At 33.9% G+C, this 21,382-nt stretch overlaps 4 protein-coding genes across 10 annotated transcripts; 3 read left to right on the plus strand and 1 right to left on the minus strand.

The window, feature by feature from the left end:
• Positions 1 to 55: 55 nt before the first annotated feature.
• Positions 56 to 4,170, plus strand: LOC107417389 (putative BPI/LBP family protein At1g04970). Of its 2 annotated transcripts, none has more exons than XM_016026003.3 (6): positions 56 to 547; positions 954 to 1,093; positions 1,975 to 2,326; positions 2,515 to 2,766; positions 3,395 to 3,520; positions 3,607 to 4,170. In XM_016026003.3, the coding sequence occupies exons 1-6, from the start codon at positions 131 to 133 to the stop codon at positions 3,772 to 3,774; spliced, it is 1,455 nt and encodes a 484-aa protein (XP_015881489.1). In that variant the 5' UTR covers positions 56 to 130; the 3' UTR covers positions 3,775 to 4,170. The 2 variants fall into 2 exon arrangements, with proteins under 2 accessions (XP_015881489.1, XP_015881490.1); XM_016026004.4 differs by having other exon boundaries at positions 408 to 547; positions 925 to 1,093.
• Positions 4,171 to 4,539: 369 nt separating this feature from the next.
• Positions 4,540 to 8,356, plus strand: LOC107417399 (tRNase Z TRZ2, chloroplastic). Its single transcript, XM_016026017.4, has 8 exons — positions 4,540 to 5,096; positions 5,440 to 5,602; positions 5,681 to 5,751; positions 6,389 to 6,484; positions 6,562 to 6,675; positions 7,397 to 7,465; positions 7,668 to 7,742; positions 8,080 to 8,356. The coding sequence occupies exons 1-8, from the start codon at positions 4,683 to 4,685 to the stop codon at positions 8,167 to 8,169; spliced, it is 1,092 nt and encodes a 363-aa protein (XP_015881503.3). The 5' UTR covers positions 4,540 to 4,682; the 3' UTR covers positions 8,170 to 8,356.
• A 576-nt stretch (positions 8,357 to 8,932) lies between these two features.
• LOC107417390 (3-oxoacyl-[acyl-carrier-protein] synthase, mitochondrial) lies at positions 8,933 to 14,760 on the minus strand. Of its 3 annotated transcripts, XM_025073200.3 has the most exons (15): positions 14,481 to 14,760; positions 13,992 to 14,390; positions 13,653 to 13,894; positions 13,002 to 13,109; positions 12,835 to 12,906; positions 12,576 to 12,662; positions 11,996 to 12,147; positions 11,205 to 11,285; positions 11,044 to 11,077; positions 10,886 to 10,952; positions 10,721 to 10,797; positions 10,198 to 10,258; positions 10,011 to 10,093; positions 9,651 to 9,722; positions 8,933 to 9,495 (listed from the first exon to the last, which is right to left on the minus strand). In XM_025073200.3, exons 2-15 carry the CDS (start codon positions 14,125 to 14,127, stop codon positions 9,331 to 9,333), a joined length of 1,437 nt encoding a protein of 478 aa, XP_024928968.3. In that variant the 5' UTR covers positions 14,128 to 14,390; positions 14,481 to 14,760; the 3' UTR covers positions 8,933 to 9,330. The 3 variants fall into 3 exon arrangements, with proteins under 3 accessions (XP_024928968.3, XP_048327864.2, XP_015881492.3); XM_048471907.2 differs by having other exon boundaries at positions 13,992 to 14,760; XM_016026006.4 differs by having other exon boundaries at positions 13,653 to 13,882; positions 13,992 to 14,757.
• Positions 14,761 to 16,789: 2,029 nt separating this feature from the next.
• Positions 16,790 to 21,163, plus strand: LOC107417407 (protein-tyrosine-phosphatase IBR5). 4 transcript variants are annotated; one of them, XM_048472228.2, is made up of 6 exons: positions 16,790 to 16,918; positions 17,366 to 17,605; positions 18,370 to 18,469; positions 19,245 to 19,302; positions 19,541 to 19,647; positions 20,464 to 21,163. In XM_048472228.2, exons 1-6 carry the CDS (start codon positions 16,868 to 16,870, stop codon positions 20,778 to 20,780), a joined length of 873 nt encoding a protein of 290 aa, XP_048328185.2. In that variant the 5' UTR covers positions 16,790 to 16,867; the 3' UTR covers positions 20,781 to 21,163. The 4 variants fall into 4 exon arrangements, with proteins under 4 accessions (XP_048328185.2, XP_060672548.1, XP_015881512.1 ...); XM_016026026.4 differs by having other exon boundaries at positions 16,801 to 17,080; XM_060816567.1 differs by having other exon boundaries at positions 16,885 to 16,901.
• Positions 21,164 to 21,382: the final 219 nt, after the last annotated feature.

Raw genomic sequence — 21,382 nt, forward strand, 5'->3', positions numbered from 1 at the left:
TTCCGTGGGCATTTTTGACTTTTGACGTTTTGCTCAAGTTTAAAGCTTTCGTATTTCTCCACTAACTTTTTCTCTGTGCCAAACCCAGTGCGGTTGTTCTTCTGCTCAAACCCAACAACCTCCATACTCCATGGCACCACCACTACCTACTATTCTCCTGCTTCTCATGGCCTCGTTTTTCATTCCGACACATACCCATCTCGATTCCACTGACCAGGCCTTCACGTCCCTTGTTATTTCCCAACAGGGTCTTGATTTTCTCAAGGATTTGCTCACGTCCAAGGCTGTTTCTTCAATAATCTCCCTAAAGCTGCCCCGTATTGAAAAAACCGTAGAAATCCCATTTTTGGGTAATGTTCATATGGTGCTTTGGAACATCACGATCAATGAAGTAGGAGTTGGTTCGTCTTATATCAAGCCCGGGGATACAGGAATTGCGATGATAGCTTCGGGGATGACCTGCAATATGAGCATGAATTGGCATTATTCTTATAGTACTTGGCTTTTTCCTTTCGTTGTTTCAGATGAAGGTGGAGCTTCTATTGGGGTATGGCTTAGACAGTAAGAACTGTTATTGAATCTTGTAAATTTGGTTACTCTGAAATTCATCTTTTGGATGAGTCGTTGTGTAGTTAAATAGATGAAATTTGTGCATGTTTGAGTATATGCAATTGGGTTGTTTTTCATTAGGTGTGCCCCAGTGGGAATTAAGTTGTTTCAGATAAGGGGTAATGTTCTGTTTAGATAGAGTTAAATTAGTATTTTTCAGGAACCCTTTACAGAGTTAGGAATTTCCTTTCTTCTCTATCGTTGCTCTGATTTTGTTGGATTTGGAATTGCAGAGCTGATTGGTGAATGGTTTGCAAGCTCTACATTATTGATTCATTTTTTTTTTTCCCTTATAATTTTTGTCCTTTAACAAAGGGAATTGATGACTGCTGCTTCTGGGTAAGGTTGAAGGCATGGAAGTTGGGCTTACATTAGACTTGGAGATCCAAGAAGGAACATTGAAGCTGTCTCTGGTAGATTGTAGTTGTGTTGTTAAAGAAATCTCCATAATCTTGGATGGAGGAACATCTTGGCTTTATCAAGGGTATGCATTTCATGTATCCAGTCTTTCTCTCAAAAAAAATTTTTTTTTTTTTTCGTTTTTTTGTTTTTTCTTATTTCTCTTGGCAACTTCTGGTGTCACTTACTAATGCTAAATGTAGCCTCTTTCCTTTATGCACTGTAATCTAGTTTTTTGTTCACTGCGATAATTATCCTTCCTATCCAACTCAGTTGGCAACTTAGGTCTTTGAGAACATAGTTTTCAGACTACCCAACTTTAATCAACAATTTTTTTGTTTTTGGTCAATTTTATCAACAAAGTTTGGCTAATTACTTTTCGTTATATTTGCTTATACCTTTGTATAGACTTGTTATGGTCGTACTTATCATGCATTGACAAAATTCTTTATGAAGTGTCTCTCATAATGAATACTTGGACAACTCAACTTGTAACTGATTTACCACATCCCATCCTTAATTAGTTTTAATTTCAGCATACAATGAAACTCTTATTTATCCATTTAATCATGCACACATTTAGGAAGGAATTGACTTGGTTTCTCTACACCTTGCTTTATTTCCCTTTCATGTTCCAAAAAAATTACGCTTGAGTAAGCACTATTCTCATAACTTTTCGCTAATTCAACTAGCCTTTTTTTTTTTTTTTTTTTTTTTTCATAACATGAAGGAAACCATTCTCTGCTGGAAAAGTAAGTAAAGCAAAAGTCTGATGTGTCTCTTAATTCATTTTAACTAGTGAAAATAGCCAGCCTTTTCATGATGTGTGCTTTCCCAGTGATGGTTTATCTGCGTGGAATTCATAAAATTGATCAAATTTATAATTTTAAATAAATTTCGATTGCATATTGTAAGAAACATACACCGTTTCTGTGATTGTAATTCTTTTGCTGTTTCATCTGTTAGGATGTTTGATGCCTTTGAAGAACAAATAGGGTCTGCAGTGGAAAATGCTGTTACCAAGCAACTTAAAGAAGGGATTTTAAAGCTTGATTCTTTTCTGCAAGCTCTTCCAAAGGAAATTCCTTTAGATGATACTGCTTCCTTGAATGCTACTCTTGTGAATGACCCTTTACTGAGTAATTCTTCAATTGGGTTTGAGATTAACGGTTTATTTACTCCAAGAAAACAGGTCCTAGTCCCTAAATTCTATGACAAGGATTCACAACCTTTAGTTTCCTGTGGTAATTCATCAAAAATGCTTGGAATATCATTGGACGAGGCTGTATTTAACTCTATGTCAGCCTTATACTTCAACGTAAGTTTGTAAGATAGAAAATTTTGGGGAATACTGGAATTGCAATTATATGCTAGAAAATAATAACTATATCTTCAAACCTTATATGCTTAAAATTTTATTACTCTGTCTTGAAAATTTATGTGCTCTTTTATTCTGTGACCCATCTTACCTTTCATTTGTATTTATCGTTATCTTTCTTTGGCCAGGCAGAATTTATGAAATGGATTGTGGATACAATACCAGATCAGTCTCTTTTGAATACTGCTGGATGGAAATTTATTGTTCCCCAATTATACAAGAAATACCCAAATGATGATATGAATTTGAATATTTCTTTATCTTCTCCTCCAGTCATTAGGATCTCAGAGCATCATACCATTGATGTTACTGTCTATGCGGACTTGGTAATTGATGTTTTGGAAGCAGGGGAATCAATACCAGTTGCATGCATCTCACTGGTAAGTTTATAAAGAAAAGGAAAATTGTTATACCATTCATCTTTGCTTTTCACTCTACTTTTATGTTTCTACAAGTCTTACAATCCCTCTTTTTTTCTCAATATGTCTTTACAAAATATTCTTTGCCTTTCTTGGTCAGAATTCCATCAAAGCTATGCCATTTGATGTCATGTTGTTAATACAATAACATTATGTGACTATTGATTTTTAATAGATTTAAAATGAGATGAACAGTCAGTAAGTTTTAAGGTTCTTCAACCAATGTTATTTTTGGGACATAGGAAAATATCCTTTCTGATCCCAGACCTTTAAGTTGGGCACACTACCGAAGAAATAATTGGGATTTTCAGTATAAGGTTGTGGACTTAATCGAATGTTGTTTTTGAGTGTGAATTTTATATTCCTGTGGACCTACATTATAGCTCATGAAATGCCCTTGCATTCGCAGTGTTCCTTGGGTGTGCTTCCTTTTCCAAAATTTATAATTTATGCATGATGACATTTCTTTTTTTTTTTTTTTTTAAATTACAATTATGAAATGCCACTTTTTTTTTTTTTTTTTTTCTCTTCTTGACTAGCAATTAATTTTTCTTGATCATGCTAACTCTATTCCTCTCTTTTTGTATAGGTAATTCGTGCCTCAGGTTTCGTCAAAATCTCAGGGAATAATCTTGCTGGAAGTGTGAAATTGAAAGACTTTACAATGTCATTGAAGTGGAGCAATATTGGTAATCTGCGCATGTATCTAATTCAGGTATTCATGTTTATAATGCTTACTCAAATAAAAATTAATCCTTGCACCTTTCACAAGTTTAAAAGGTTAATTTTCAATTATTGCAGCCAATGATGTGGACTGTTATCCAAACTGTTTTCTTGCCATATGCAAACTCACGCCTTGGAAAAGGATTCCCATTGCCAATCGTTCACGGTTTTACTTTACAAAATGCTGCTCTAATCTGCTCAAATTCAAGAGTTACGGTTTGTGGCGATGTAACGTATACAGAATGAAACAAGCAACTGCTGATCCACTTCCAGTACATACACACAACAGGAATTACTCCGTGGGATGAAAGGAAAGATCAATCTTCTCTCTCTGTAGTTTGTAAAATGTTGTTGCTCATTAGGGGTCTGGGGGCAACTCTTCAGGCACTCGGAATTTGCAAATTGTGGCACAGTTATTTGTATGTTACAAGAATATCAGTGTAAATTTTATCGAACTGTACAAGCATACAAAACTCCACTTGACAATTTGTGAATAGGGGAACTCATATTTATGCTCAAATTGATATGTGGATGAGTAACAATTCTTGGGTAAAGATTCAAAGTTGATTCTGGAGTAGGATTCAATGTCTACGATGTACCACTGTGGTTCGATACAAATAGAGCTGGTAAATTTTATTTCTACTTCGATTTTTTTTTTTTTTTTTCCTTCTCTCCTTCTTGGTGAAAGTATCTACTTAGAATTTGATTGTGTTTTCGAAAGAGAAGTGCATAAAGCTGTTGAACATTTTGGGACGTCTTCCATTCTCTCTGATACTCAATTGCAAGCTTGCACCCAAAAACAAGCTCTGCATTTCAACCAAAATAAATAAATAAATAAAAACGAAAAGAAAAGCTCTGCATTAGAAATTGGCTGGGAAAAGGAAAAACACTTATAATTACCGTTAAACCATTATTAAGTTTTGGTAAGAGGAAAATGAATACTATAAAAACAGAGTAGAGAGCTTTGACAGGGCTGTACTGGGTCTATAAATACGCAATATTTTGTGGGCTTAAATTGGATACACATCCCCAAAAAAATAAAATAAAGTAAAATTTCCGGAACTTGGTTTGCTCCTTTAGACCAACAAAAACACGAAGCGCTGTGATACTGATAAACCTTTCTTAAACCCTCTTTCTCTCTCCATTATCTTAATATGCTTCACTCTCAAACCCACCAAAACATGCAAATGTCTCTGACCATTTCGCCCTCCAAAGCCCCTCACAAATTCCCATCCCACCAACCCATTTCAGTTTCTTCACCATCTCCAAGAATCCAGAGAGTTTCACTGCAAACCCATGCTGGTCCTCTGAATTCCCTTAAAGGGTCCGGCTATACTCCGGCAATTAGCCGAGCTATCGAAGAAGAAGAGTACCGGTTAGCCAGATCCCAGGTTGTCCGGAAAGGACTAGACTTGGAAGGCTATGCTATTGAGGGGATTTCCATTGGTGGGCAAGAGACCTGCATCATAATCCCGGAGTTCAAATGCGCTTTTGATATCGGCAGGTGTCCTTCAAGAGCAATTCAGCAGAACTTCGTGTTCATCACTCATGCCCATCTTGATCACATTGTGAGCCTCTTTTCCCATAATGGGTTTTGCTTCATTGTGTCTATAATTCAATGTTGTCAGAGGGAATCATAATTTATTGTTGGAGGTGAAATTGCAGATAAAAAAGTTTTTAGTTTTGGTGCCAAATTTTAGGTTGAGGTGGAAATAGGTTGTCATTTTCCATTTTCTGAAAACCAAGAGGATCTATTAGTTTATTTCTTGGAGGGAAAGCCCACTGAATAAATTATGTTTGCTTGTATTTTTACTTCTTTGGTTGGTCATAATTTTCTTGTTCTTTAAGTCATTTAGTTCAATTTGAAGTGTAAATTTTAGTTGCAAGCTTATACTGTACTCATTGTTTCAGGGTGGGTTGCCAATGTATGTTGCCAGCCGTGGTTTGTACAACTTAAAACCTCCAACAGTATTTGTGCCTCCTTGCATCAAAGAAGATGTGGAGAATTTATTTGACATTCACAGGACGATGGGCCAAGTGGAATTGAAATTTGATTTGGTTCCTTTGGATGTGGGTGTGTAGCTTTACTTTGTCTTCTTCATGGGTTTTATGGCACCTAATGCTGGAAATGATGTTACAAGTTTGAATTCAGGTGAAACATATGAAATGCGAAATAATCTTGTTGTTCGACCATTTAGAACTCAACATGTAATACCCAGCCAGGTGAGCTTCAGCATATTATCTTCATATGTACAATTTACAGTTAAATATGAAATTGAGTGTTAATACCCAGATTGCTAGGAGTAGCTTATTTTCAATAGAAACAGCTTCCTACTATTATTCTGAATTAATAACCAATGGGTTTTGATTACATGGTAAAGAGTGAACAACGCTGCCATTTTGCATAGTTTTAGCTTCATATTTGTCCAAGAAATCAGATGGTTTTATAGTGTTACTTTTGTTAGGAGTTTTACAATGAATTTTCCCTTTAGAAGGACTTCGGTTTCAAGGCCAACTATCATTGTCTGATCGCATTCACCTGTCAGGTCTTGGGAGCATATCCTAAGACAAATTTCCATTAGGATTATGATTACTATGTGGCCTCTTACCAGCCAAATTGACGTTTGGATCCAAAAAGAAAATGGGGGGAAGACAACACTAGAACAATCATTGTGAGTAGCGGAAGGCAGGGAGTTCTTTCATGTGTTTACTGTGTTAAAGAACCCATGAATCGGGTTTGAGATTTGGATATAGATGGTTACTAATAATTGTACTCTTTAGTTTATTACTGTTTGCAAACTAAAGGGGCTGGAATCTTTGATGTGTGGTTAATTTGATATGTAATCAATTCAATGTGCAGGGCTATGTAATCTATTCAGTTAGAAAAAAGCTGAAGAAGCAATACATTCATCTTAAGGGGAAACAAATAGAGAAATTGAAGAAGTCTGGTGTAGAGGTGTAATATCTCTGGCAGAGTTTTGCTTTAGTCTTGGATTAATTGAAATCCATTTGACTTTTTAACTTCCTTTTTAGATTACAGATATTATACTGTCTCCTGAGGTTGCCTTTACTGGAGACACAACATCAGATTATATGGTCGATCCTCGGAATGCTGATGCCTTAAGGGCAAAGATTCTTATAACTGAGGTATGAAATGGACTCTTTTTGTGAAGTTGCTTTTTTTTGGATTTGCAGGTTGTATTATTATGAGATTCAATTAAAAATTAAATTTAGTACTGTGAAGTTTTACTTTGATTAAAGGAATTGGCTTGCATTAAATCTGAGATGGCGACAAAATCAATCTGTAATAGAAGTAAGTGATTATGAACTGAAAGTGCCAAGTCCACCCTTTATCCAAATTTATGATTTTGATTTTGGGGGAAGATTTCCACATGATTATAGAGATAATTATCAGTTTCCTGTTTAAATTATCAGTTTACTGTTTAAGTTGTGCCACATTTCTTGGATGCTATGAGGATTTTAATTGCAAAGAAAAATATCCTGGCCAAAAATTGTAACTGGTATATTTCAAGCCACTGGCATTAGGAACATATGTTGTTGTTGGAAGCTCAGTTCCAGACCAATTTACTGTTTAAGTTTTACACCATGTTTCTTGGCTGCTATAAGGATTTTTATTGCAAAGAAAAATATCCTGGCCAAAAATTTTAACTGGTATATTTCAAATCATTGGCACTGGCAACATATATTGTTGTTGTTGGGAGCTCAGTTGTAGACCAAATCCAATGTTCCATTGTCTTCAGGCCTTGGTATATTTCAAGCAGTTAGCATGCTTGCATTTTTGCATATATGCGTGAATCATTTTGGTGAAATTTCATTTCCGAATTATAAATATGGTTATCTTTCACAGGCCACCTTTTTGGATGAAGGATTCAGCATTGAACATGCCCGACAACATGGTCATACTCATTTATATGAGGTATGTGAATATCTTTTTATTGCAAATTACCTTTTGAGCAGAGGAAGAGGGGAGGATGGAGTAAAAAATGGTTAGCCATTCGTAGGAAGCTTTTAAGGGCTGCAATGCATATTCTATTATTAGCTTTAGAGCTTTCGAGTAAACTGCATCTTTTACGATATTGATTTGCAATCTTGAACATAGTGTTTGTAACAATATGCAGATTTTTGAAAATGCACAATGGATTCGGAATAAGGCGGTTTTGCTGACCCATTTCTCCTCACGATACCATATAGAGGTAACTGATTACTTTTAACAGTCATTTGTTAATTTTAAGTGTAATATAATGGAGCAATCCAAATTGACAATCTGCATTAAGCTAGTGGAAATGCTTTTTCAGTCACTTAAATTTGAATATGAATATTATATGGTCCAAACTCATTTTTCAATTTTGAAAATTTGCCAGTAGTGGATTTGGGTTTCAGCTACATTTTGCCAGTTTTCTTTCTTTCTTTCTTTCTTTTTTTTTTAAAAAAAATAATAATAAAATAATAAAAAATGGGACTATTGTTTAGCTTCCTATATAGGTTTTTATATTATTTTATTGTCTGAGTGGTTGCAGTTGTGAATTACAGGACATTCGTGCAGCTGTATCAAAGTTGCAGTCCAAAGTATCAGCAAAAGTGGTCCCTCTTACAGAGGGCTTTAAATCAATGTACACTTAGATTTTGTACCTAATCTTTGCCTACTGTTAGATTTTGTACCTAATCTTTGCCTACTGTTAGATTTTGTACCTAATCTTTGCCTACTGTTAGCAACTAACCGTAACTAGGTTGTACAAGAGAATGGAGAGAGACAGAGAGAACTGAGAAGTACAGTGAGTTTGCTGTAAATTATTCTTTCTTTTCCCAACTGTTCGTATTCTTTTTTCAGTATGCCTTTTTTTTTTTTTTTTTTAATTCAGATTGGCAGGGTAGTATGGTATATGTCTCCAAGTTGTTAATGGCATGACGTACAGATGCAGTAACAGTTTGTGGATAACCTTAAATTATGGACTTCACATGAAAATGTACTTCACTTTGTAGGTGCTCCACTTAAAAAGTATATGCACATAAATCAAAACGAATCTATTTGCAATATAATAATGAAATATATATATATATATATATATATATAATGAATCTCAAAGAACAGTAATATGCAGCAAAAGATTTACCAAACGGAAAAATAAAAAGTGGACATGCAGCAAAAGTAAGGTTTTATAGAACTATGATCCAAAGCTGACATTGGACGCGTTTACATAATTGTCCATGGCAAACCCTTATTATTTAGATATTGGAAATTAATATACAATTGTCCACAGCAAACACTTTTGACGTTGGATATTGAAAAAAAAAAAAAAAGTGGAAAAAAAGTTTCTTACACTTTGAATAAGTTTAAAAAATGGTTTCAATTTTAAAGATAAGAAATTTTTAACTCCATGGAAAGTAAAGAATAGCAATGGTATTCATGATAGTAAAATGTTTTGAACATATTATAATCGATGATTCATGACAATGATTTTTAACAAAAGATAAAACTCTGTAGTTTCCTAAGTTTAGCAAAAAAAAATTTGTAGTTTCATAAAAACTCAGGAAGCCGATTGAGGCAAATCTCAGTTATTCCCGAAACATTTCATCCTACCATGTCTGGTAACAACTTCCTATGCCGATCATGAGAGGAATGCATAAACCTATCACATGAAGGATCCTCGAGTGCATTCCATTGCCACCAACCCAGAAGCTGTATATTTTAAGTGCTGCAGATCTGGCATTTTGTGAGAAATAGAGATCCCAAGGGAATTCATCTTAAAAAGTCTGGAGAACCAAAATGAACCAAAAGACTTGTCACGGAGCAGAGGTAAACAGCAGGGATGCATTCGTTCCTCCAAAGCCAAAAGAGTTCGATAAAGCAGCTCTTATTGGCATCTCCTTTGAAGCTTTTAATGGCATGAGTCCATCAGTAAACAGTGGATCCGGCTTGGTGAGATTAAGCGTCAAGGGTGCAACTCCCTGAAACAAAACAGGGAAGCCGTTAGTCATCATAACCAACTCTTTTAAGGCAACAGTCAAGTTCATGTTATGCAAAACAAAAGTTTATGGCTACTCAAGATTGTAGGTATATAAGAATGAAACCAAAAACAATTAAGTGTGATGAAGCTGCTTACACGGTGTATGGCCAATATTGTGAAGATTGCTTCGACAGCTCCAGCTGCTCCAAGGAGATGACCCACGGCTCCCTGAAATTTTATTTGTAATTGCACCCAATTAAAGAGAAAGAAAATTAACCAGAACAGAAAAAAGAAAAAGAAGGTAAAGCTTGAAACTATAGGCACACTCATTTCCAAAACCAAAGCCACTTTAACAGCTCTAAGATGAAAGTTACTTGAAGTACATCTCAAGAGGTCTGTAATATGCATATCCATTAATAATTCTTAGCCATGATATTTGGATGATGAAGATATATTTTCTAAGCTGTGTCAGTCAGTAACAAATCAAAATATTTGTTTTACTTTTCCCAGAATTACCTTTGTGGACGACAAGGCTAAGGCACCAGAAGTTGCATGGTTAGAAAACAAACTTTTGATAGCATTGGCTTCTACAGCATCACCTGGACAAGACATTCCATAATGGACCATATATTCATCAACTTCAGCAAATTCATTATTCCAAGGTAACAGCTCACAAAAACTTATAAAGGTCCAAATCATTTACCCAAAGGCGTTGATGTAGCATGGGCATTCACATAATCCACTTGCTCCGGATGGAGACCAGACTGCAAACAAAGGAACAGTAATAAATGAATTTTTTCTTTTGAATCAGAAAGATAACTTCACCATGAGAAATTTGTTAAGTTACTATCATACTAAGCCCACAAATGATAAATTGTATTTTGATTTCATACCAGGAATCTAACATAAATGGAAAGGGTGCAGCAGCTGTAACTATGCTTGCAAAACAATTTAGCCCTGAAATCATTTAGACCCTATGTTTGACAATTTTTCCTCCAATCGATCAAGATTACCATGCAAGTCACTTCTAGGTGCAACATAAGGAATGCTTATCTAACAAAACTAACATATTACTTCATAAACCGTGTAGGATGTAATTTCATTCTCGGGTAGAACTTGCAGTACTTGGCCAAGAAAACCAAAAGATGCATACACATTCTAAATGCTAAAACTGGGATGGATAAACAGTCCCAAACGATTATTAGTCCAAAACCATAATCCTGTACCTGTCTTAGGGCACGTGTCATTGCTAGAATAGCACCTCTTCCATCCAAGTGTGGTTGAGTAATATGATATGCATCACCTGTACAAATTACATTATTCAGAGTTCGATACCTTACCAGAGCATTTCAAGAGAGTATTTACAGCTTATTATGATTTGAAAACCCAACCTGACATCCCATAACCACGAAACTCTGCATAGATTTTTGCTCCTCGTTTTCTTGCATGCTCAAGTTCCTTGTCATAAAAAAAAAAAGAGTCAGACCAGATGTAATAACAATTGAAGACCACAAGATGTGATGTTGTAAAAGTACATGTCTCAACTCACCTCCAATACCAAGACACCAGAACCTTCACCTATCCTGAGTTTAAAGATAAGGTTAGGTAAAAGAAGGCAACATATCAGAATAGCTAAAGCCTGATTATGAAAAAAAAAAAAAATATATATATATATATATATATTCTTTACCCCTAAGAATATGTACTTACACAAACCCATCTCTGCTACAGTCAAAAGGTCGTGATGCTTCTTGTGGAGCAGAATTGTATTTTGTAGTCAAAGCCCTTGACCTGGGTATTGCAAAGAAAACTTTACAAGAAGAACTAACAACAGAATCCTTAAAAACAACTGAGAGTAACTTCCATAACTAGATTATTAGCCCAAAAACTATGTTTTCTGATGCATTTGGTAAAGAAAATTCTCAAGTCTTTACCCAGCAGAATGAAAGGAAAAAAAAAACTGAAATTGCATAAAACATCAGGTACTGTCTATAAGAGGTGAATCCCACCATTAAGGTGTTTCAGAGTCTTATTTCGAACATCACTCTACGAAGTAACCTCGATAACACCTGATGAAACTTTGTTCCCATACTTCACACTAATTAAACATCAATCCATTTTTAAGATCCCTTTTACTGATTATGTTAAAACTAATATATCTTGGTAACATTTGTCTTGGAAGAAGAATACGGCTAAGGAATGCTGAAAGATGCATCAGGATCTAACCTCAAGATTATAACTTGCTACCGTAATTTCATAAGAAAAAAGGGGAAAATAAAAGAGAAAGAAAAAGAAAGCAAGAAAGACCAGACATTTTGAAGACAAATTGCTGAGTTATATGAGTGACACTAAAACTTTTGAGGATTAAACAAAGTAGAGATTAATAGATATAGACATATAAAATAAAAAATAGATATATACATATAAAATAAAAAACAAAATATAAAATAAAGCAACTGTCCGACACATAGTTCAGTCAGAAAATTATGGTATAACAATACCTACAAAATCCTGCTATTGATAAAGCATCAATGCTGGACTCTGTGCCTCCTGCCACCATAACATCTGAATCTCCAAACTGAATCATCCTTGCAGCATCACCGATAGAATGTGCACCAGTAGCACAAGCTGTCACTGCAGCATGATTTGGTCCCTAAGACAAAATTATACACATGCATTTTATAACAAGAATACTAAAATGCATATCCTAAAAGCTACACATGGAATTAAGAATCAAATATCTGTAAGACTCAAAGCTTGGTAGAGAAAATGGGTTCTACTTAAAGATTGGTGCACTTCATTCTATTGGCTTAATCGGTTTGTCAATTGAGATGTAATTCCTGTAACAACTATTTTCAACAAGTTCCTTCTAAGAGAAATCAGGCTACTAAGGAAAAGCCCCAAGCTCTATACTTGCTCTTAGCCCAAAGGCTGAGAAGGTTGCCAAGCTAGGTAGTTTTATTATGTGCATCAATTGGCTACATGAGGATGAAGATCCATGTCTAGCCCTTTCCTCAAGAAATAACGTATATCCACCCACTGAGCGGCCATATATTTCAGTTTTGGAAGTTGGTTAAATACCTGGAATCCATATTTCATGCTCACATGACCAGATGCCATGTTGATTAATATCCGTGGGATGAAAAATGGACTAAGCCGACGAATGCGCTGGATTAAAATAAAAAATAAGAAATTAAAAAACAGTAATAAGACATCAAAAGTAAAATGTTTCTGGAGCAACAAGGTCATTTCCCAGTCTATAATAGAGGTTACAGGAAAAATATTATAAAATAAAATCATATTAAGCTATTTCAATATTATCCACAAGATGGTTACTAACCTTCTCACAAATCATCCGCGCAGCATCCAATATATCACTGATGCTTCCAGTTCCCCCACCAATTGAGACTCCCTGTATTCTTCAAATTAAAAAGGATAGATTACCACATAATTAAACAAAAAGGAACAACGAAATTCCATATATTATTTGCATATAAATAGGCTTACCGTTTTTTCCTTCTGTTCCTGATCAGTCGGTATCCACTTTGCATCCTTTAGAGCTTCATCAGCAGCACATAATGCATACCCTATAAACCTTGCAATTGAGCGGTGTTCCTGAGAAACAAATTACCCTTTAGATAACATAAGAGATCTAAAAAATTGGTTAAGCATCGGAATGTCCAGAAAGCATCAACAAACAGGAATGCATAACAAACCACAGAACGAGTTCAAGTTAGCTTTTCCAGCCCGAACAGTCATCATATATTGACAAAGAATAAATAAGCTAAACAGAAATTACCCTAGTAAGCCATGGCAAGATTTGAATGAAATGTCCTGTCAAAGGCAAGACTTCACTTTCTAACACAACCTTTTTTTATAATCAAAATAAACGACAAGATGAAGTGCTTTTTTTCCCTTTAATTGATGCAACCAAACAAACAGCATTTATTGAAATTGCGTTTGATTAGTTTATGGAATTTGGCAACATTCTTCACCATAATGCATAATATGTGAAAACCCATTTTCTAGATAAACAGTCTCTGGTCATCACAGACAATTCTACTCATACTGTGCAACTCTACCAAAACGAAAAAACAAACGAAACAATGCAATCACAAATCATCGATAAGGAACCGAAGCAATGCGCTTCAATTTTACCTTAGAATTGAGCCACAAATCCACATTGAAGTCACCTGGATTGGTTCCTGAAGGAACGATTGCAGCAACTTTTGAAGTCAGCTGTTCATATGCGTGCAACTGGGCTTCTCTATCAAAGTTATTCATCCCAAGATCTTCAGGGGATAAAGCTCTAATCCCACAATCCCCTTGTATCAAACGCTTCCATGTAGTATCGACTCCACAGCCCAGTGGAGTCACCATGCCTAAACCTGAAAACATAACTTCCCCACCATCAAATAAAAAAATAAAAAATAAATAAAAAAGGCCCAATTCGAAAACAAACCCATACACACAAAAATACAGACACAGAGTGCTTACCAGTAACAACCACCCTTCGAGAATGTACAAGTGGAGGGGGATCAAAAGCTTCAACACCAGAACAAGAAGTGGAAACACGACGAGTGAATAGAAAACGAGAAGGAATGTAAAAGCTACGGCGAGCTGGGCCAGCCATAGCCTTACAAAGCCCTAAAACAATCAAACACTACGAAAAAATGGCAGCTTTGGAACAGAAGGGGGACAAAAACGATGACGTCTGAGGAGGAGCTGCTCAGAAAAGATAATGGGCAGATGGGTTTTTACCAATCCACCATAAATACACAGAAAAAAAGGGGTCACAAGGAAGCTTAAAGGAGGAAGACGCAGACACAGCCAAAAGCGAAAGTGCAATAGAACACGAAGTGACACTGTGTTTGTGTGTTTTTCTTCAGAGACCACCTTCGAAAAAAAAAAAAAAAAAAAAAAAAAGTTAAAACTTCGGTATTGCCCATTTGTCGCCTAGGTTTGGAATATCAACACAAACGCCACCTTCACTGCCATCAGATGATGTACGGCTCGGTCTTGATAACAAAAATGGTTGAAAAAGAATAGCAAACTGAGATTTTGCCCAAGTTCCAATCTTTTTTAGTCAAATTATTTACTATACCCAAAAATCGAAAAACAGAGAACAACATCAACTTGGAATGGAATTTTTTTTTTCTTTTTTATAGCTTTTAGCAACTTTTTGGAGATTGAAGGTCACATTCATCGACCCCATTAGTGAACTTAGCTACACCAGTCTAAATCAATATGATGCAATGAATCCTTTTCATGGGTTTGATTTCTTTGCAATTGTTAGAAAAACATTACAAATTCTTTTAACATTGCACGCCCAAATGGAAATAAATAAATAATTCTCTACTTTACAAAATAAATTGCTTTTTACAAGACATAACTAGCAAAAAAAAATTTTTTTTTTTTTTTTTTTACCATGTATCAATTTCATCACTTTTAATTTTTTTTTTAATTTTAGAAAAAAAATTATTTCACTACTCTCATGTAAATATAAATGTAAATAATAAAAAATTTACATGGTTTATATATATATATAAATACATATAAAGTTTTCAAATGGGTTGGGCAAATCCAATTGACCAAAATGATCTAATTCCGTTCGGCACGGCTTTTGATTTATGGCCAGTTCGAATTAATTTGGACGATTTCGATCCCGGAACAAATTGAATTTTTTATAGATTATATATATAAATTTTTAATACTTGTATTATAATTAATTAATGTTTTAAATATATTTTTATTTTTTAATTATTTAGTTTAATATTTTAATAATAATAAATTCAAATTATAATAAAATTATTAAAAATTATAAAATTATAAATTGTAAACCAGTCAAAGTGGACTGTAGATTTTTCAATTTGGTTTCTTCCCTGGTTCAATTCAATTTAATTTAATTTGTAAAAAAAATAAAAAAACAAAAAACAAAAAAAAAACCAATCAAACTAAATCCATGCCAAGTGCTAATTCAAAGCAAGATAATAGAATTAGAATTTATATGTGTTTGTAAGTTTTTTTTAAGCTAACCATTATAATTTGTAAAATAATCACTATGATATGTTGTTTTCAAATATTTTTAAATCTCAAGAAACACAATAGGTAGTGAAGATTTAAATTTTTTTTGAATATTAATTGTTGATTGAAGGACATAGAATTAAAAAATTAGATTTCTACCGATAAAAAAATATAGATACATAATAAATATATAAAAAAATTATATTCTTATAAAATATCATTTTGAGCTTTTTCTTTTTTAAAAAAAAACTAATTTTATAGGTTTTAAAAAATACAAATTTTTCCTTACTTTATTATATAAAACTAATTTAGTTATTTACTAAGTCCTACTTTTTTCATTGTTTACCAAACATAATAACTGAAAAAAGTGAATTTTTTTTTTTTTTTTAAATTTCACACTGCCCAAACAAAGTCTCATAGCTATGTCTAATATAATCTCACAAGACCTCCTGATATGACACAAATCATATAATAATTTGCAAGTTTAAATTTATGCTAAATGTATACCAGTATACTCAATGAATTAATAAATGAAACATTAATAAATAATATTTTTATAATTATACAAGTTTTATAATATTAAAAATATTAAATTTATTATTTAATTATATATTGATTTGTTAGTTTTATAATTTAATTTTGTAAAAATTTAAAAATAATAAATATATTTGCAATATTTAAACAAATAAAAATAATTTATCATTTAAAATCTAAATTAAAATTAAAATTTTTAAATATACATATATTTTTAACGAAGTAATGAATTAGATAATAGATTATACAGTGATTTAACTTACCTATTTTTAGATAAAAAATTTATTAAATTTAATATAAATATAATATGACAAATACGATTCAATTAGGAATAGCAGCAGTTCTTGTCAAGTAAACCCAGGTCACCTGGACAGAAATTTCTCAACTTTTGGACTATATTATATATTTAAAAAAATTCTTTTTGATAATTACATGTCCAATAAAATTTTTTTTTTTGAGTTATTAGTGTTTTATTTCAAAAGGAAAAATTCAATTTTAAGTGAAAATTAATGATAAGAAAACATCATGATAATCCGTAAAGCAAAATTATCAACAAAGTAAATCCAGGTGGCATACAATGGTTGGAAAACGAGATGGGTCCCAAGTAACAGGTGGTCCAGAGAGAAAACTATGATTGGATACTAATGGGTTTGCAGACCAAACGGATGGGTGGGGAGTGTTCGATTGGATGATGTGATCACCGTCAAAGAAAAGGAGACCATCCCATAGAGAGTGAGGCCGTTCTGTTCCGTTTCCTTATCAGACTTGTACACACACACACACACACATATCTTTATCTCTCTCTCTCTCTCTCTATGTATCACATGCCTCATCACCAAAATCAAACAGGTCTCGCTCCACGTCCTGTAAGGATTATATATCTATAATATTTTTATTGTGTGTGCAACTCTGAACTCTGTCTGATCTCGTGCCTTCGTTATTCCACCGATATAAGGACAACGTTTTGAGACCCAAAAGCCAAAATCCAATAACTCCAGCTCACTCAATCTGAGCACTGAAGCTTCGTCGTAACGCCCTCTGCTAAGCTTCTCTCTCTTTATTGCACTTTGACGAGCACAGTCACCCAAAAAAAAAAAAAGCCCAACTTTTTTTTTTTTGAACTTTTTTTTTTTGTCATACTCTATCCGAATCTACATCTATTCGATATATATATATATATATATATATGGGAGCCTTTTTTTTCTTTTCTTTTTTTTGGTGATTTTGTGATCTGGGTCTTCATTGTTTTTGGAATTGGAAGGCGTTTCCTTATCTGGGTCTGAGCCAAATCCCCTGTTTTATTTTTTGTTAAGACTATGAGGAAGAGGGAGAGAGAGAACCCTTGTGGGGTTTGTGGCCACTATCACAAGTACGAAGAAGGGGAGGTCTGTGGGGTCTGTGGTCATCGAATTCCAGCCTCTTCGGAGAAAACTTCGATCCAAGTCAGCGCCTTTCCCTCTGAGATCTTGCCTGAATTTCTCTATTTGGGGAGCTATGATAACGCCTCTCGCTCTGAACTTCTCAAGACTCAGGGAATCTCTCGTGTTCTCAATGTAAGATTTTTGTATTCTTTTTTAATTTTAATTCAAATATATTTTGGAATTTATTTTGGTTACCATTGGGGTAGTATTGGTTTCTTTGAATCTTGACTGCTAAAAAAAAAAAAAAAGAAAAGAGAGTAAAGTTATGCGTACTGATGATTCTTTCTCAAAGGGAAGTTCCAAAGTCTTGTTGTTATGTGTCTTGATGATTCTTTCTCAATGGGAAAGTTCCAAGTCTTGTTGTTGTTCTTTTATGGTATGCAATCTTAGTTTGCCACTGGCGTGGTTTTGCTTGGAAGATTCTTCATTGGACAATAAGTAGAAGGTAAGGCAAGGCTAACTTTTTGAATGATTTTTGGATAAACCGTTCGGAGTTTCGCATCTACCAAACAAGATTGAATTTTTATTTTTTTTTGGAGGAAAAAAAAAAAAAAACCTTTATCTCTTCAAGATAGGAGAAGGGTTTGAATAGAATTAACTGCTCCCCTCAAATCTCGCTTGTTATCTTCAATTATTATTATTTTTTATTTTTTTGGTTGAATAATGAGTTTAGAATTTCAGGCTAGTCTATGTGTTTCACAGTAACATCTTTTTTATTATTCGTAGTGATTTTCAAGTTCTTGGTATTTTTATTTTTCAATGTCTAGCTTAAGTTCTTGGTATTTTTCTTTTACTGTCTAGCTTGGAGATTATCATTTAATATGTGACTTAATTGCTCTGAAAAGTGAATTAATTGATCTAAGCAATGGATCACTTTTATTTCATCCCACATGCAGACGGTACCTGCCTGTCAAAATCTCTACAAGAACTCTTTCACCTATCACTGCCTCCAATATGACAAAATTTTGCCCTTTGATGATGCAAATAAATTTTTAGGTGTGTACTTCTTTGTTCGCTGCATCTTTGTTAGTCTAATTTCTCTTTCCATTGTTCATTTTGTGTTCTGATTTGTGCACTACTAACGCGTAGGTTTCAATTTTTTGCACATTAACTATGGTTTATGTGATTTTAGATTAGCAAGTTAATTATGTTAGGAAGTTATATTCAGAAAGTACCTAGATTATTGACTAGGTTCAACGTTCTCATCACCCTCCTGTCTTAGGGTTTGGGTCACCTAGAAAAAAAATTAATGTAAATTTGAATCACTGTTTCCAGTTGGGTTCAGGAATGAAAATTAAAACTTAATATATTGAGAGGCCTACACTAATGCCATGAGAGTAATTGGTGAATTATCTTATTTTTGGCTGTCAAATTGGGGTATCTTCCTTTGTTCCGCGTGTTTACAATGACGTAAACACTTTCTTGTAAATATCAGATCAATCTTTCAATATCAAATCTCAAATCTTTCTTCTTGTTATAAGTGTAACCTTTTGTGCATTGGACCATAGGCTAATTGACATTTGAATCCTCTAATAATTGATGGAAGTGGAGCAAGCCATTCATATTAAACAAAATTAATTAGCTGATTAATTATTTAGTCAGTCCATGAGTATTGTTACCACTAATTAGTAAATGTGCTCATTGTTGCATTTTCTTTTCTTATTTCTATAGTAGCATGAAATTTTCCATGTCCAATAAGCAGCTTGGATATATTTTACTTTGCTTAGTTTGCATACTGAACTGTGTTCAATTGTGCTTGGTTATTTTGCAGAGCAATGTGAACAGGATAAAGCTCGTGTTCTAGTACATTGTATGTCTGGGAAAAATAGGTCAGTTAGTACTGCAGTTCATGCTCATATGTTTTATTATTTGTTTAGTGTTGTTTTCGTTAATTCTCCTGGTACTGCACATGTTTGCATGCAAATGTAACTCCAGAGTACCATAAGTAGATTGCATAGAAAACAGACAGAAATATCTTTGGTTTACAAGGCTATTTATAACTTTTAAAATTAATTCATAGGGGATTATTATTGTCTATTAGAAATATAATCATGCTGAATCTGACAGATCACCAGCTATTGTAATAGCATACTTGATGAAATCAAAAGGATGGAGACTTGCTCAGAGTTATCAGTGGGTGAAAGAGCGGAGACCGTCTGTTGACTTAACTGAAGGTATGTGTATGTTACTGTGAAGCCTGCATCAATAAATCTTAAAAGGGGGCATTTAATTGCATAGCTTAAAATGGAATTACTGGAAGAGCGATTTGTGAAATTTCATTCATGAATGTGATGAAAATTGAGATGAGAAAGTGATATGTTGAGCTAACTACTAAAGTCAACTGATTGTCTTTAACTTTAAAAATTTTGTTTGGAACTGAGATATTGAAATAGTGAAACCTGATGGTGAAATTTGAAAGATTACATGTTGGTTAGAATAGGCAGAATCCCATAATGTATACATACCCGTTCCTTTTATATTGATGAACTTGTCTAGGACTTGACTGAACCTTCAATTTATGCTAATTATTGCTAGGAGAGAAGTTAGAACCTTTCTATTAAGCTGCTTCTTGTGTTTGCTAAACGAAGTGTTAATGCCCAAAAGTTTATTGTTGATCTCATATTAGAATTGAGTCAATGCTAGGGATGTCACCTGAGTGTTGTTCTCCAAAGTAGAAAGCATCTATTGTTTTCACCTTAAGTTGGAAATTTTTTAGTGATTATTCTAGAATTGCTGTTTATTTAAGGTTATAGATTTGGATAATAACATTTTTCTTCTGGCTTGCACTTTAAGTTTCCATTTTAGATCCTTATCTTTTTTCTTTTTTCATCTATTCCTTATTATTTGAAGAGGGCAGGATTCAAATTTTGTTCTTGATTACTTTCATCTAGTATCGTTCATGAGGGATTTGCATAATACTGGAGGTCATTGATAGAAATGACCATTGTTTTTACCTCTTCTCTCACCTATATTTCTATTTATGATTGTAGCCGTGTACCAGCAACTGCAGGAGTACGAGAAGAATATCTTTGGATCAATCGATAGTAACAACTCTGCCTTGCCGGTCTTCCCGCCTGCTGCTCCTCCTCCATTTAGCTTCGGCTTCGCAAAGATTAATGATCCAGCTCCCGTCCCTGCTTTCAACAGTGCCGGGGCTACCTCCATTTTCAGCCGCCCTTCTTTAAATGTACCTCCACAGGAGTTCACATTTGGAGCCAGCCCCACACCGAAAGATATCCCTGGAAACCCTGTTAACGACAATCTGCCAAATTCAAATGCTAGTGACATTCAGATGGATAGTTCTTGATTTGAATATTTTGTTGGGTAAAACTTGCTGGTCAGAAGCTTAAGTCCTCAAGTTAGATAAGTTGTATCTGAATTTGGATGTAAAGCTTTGGTTTATAAGATTTGACACGGAAGCATAAGTCGTGAGGTTGCCTTGATTTCTCAGAGTGTGATTTTGTAAGTTCATCAATTTTTCATTGACTCGTCCTAATACAAAAGTGATCACGACTTGAGAGAATTTTTCTTCTGTTTTTTTTTTTTTTTTTTTTTTTAAAAGCTCAATTTTGGTGTATTTGTGGATGCACATTTTAGATCATGTCTAGTCTTATATTTAATGGTTGAACCTTTTGCAACATTTTTGTAATCTCTATTTTCTCTATTTTGTATAAAATTACATTATGATGATATGCGGAGCAAATTCATTACCCTATAGCCCATGAATAGAATGGGGGCATAACTTCTTTCAAAGAAGAGCTCCAGGCTCACATATCTTTATACTATTTGTTTTATTGTGAAAATATTTGTAATATTTCAGGAATATCTTACTCTATAAAATTAAAACCAACATTTTGGTGCCTTTTTCAAAAAAGAAAGGGAAAAAAAAAAAATTCTATCCTTCTGTTC

The sequence above is a fragment of the Ziziphus jujuba genome, chromosome 4 (genome assembly GCF_031755915.1).
Source record: "Ziziphus jujuba cultivar Dongzao chromosome 4, ASM3175591v1".
Taxonomy (NCBI): domain Eukaryota; kingdom Viridiplantae; phylum Streptophyta; class Magnoliopsida; order Rosales; family Rhamnaceae; genus Ziziphus; species Ziziphus jujuba.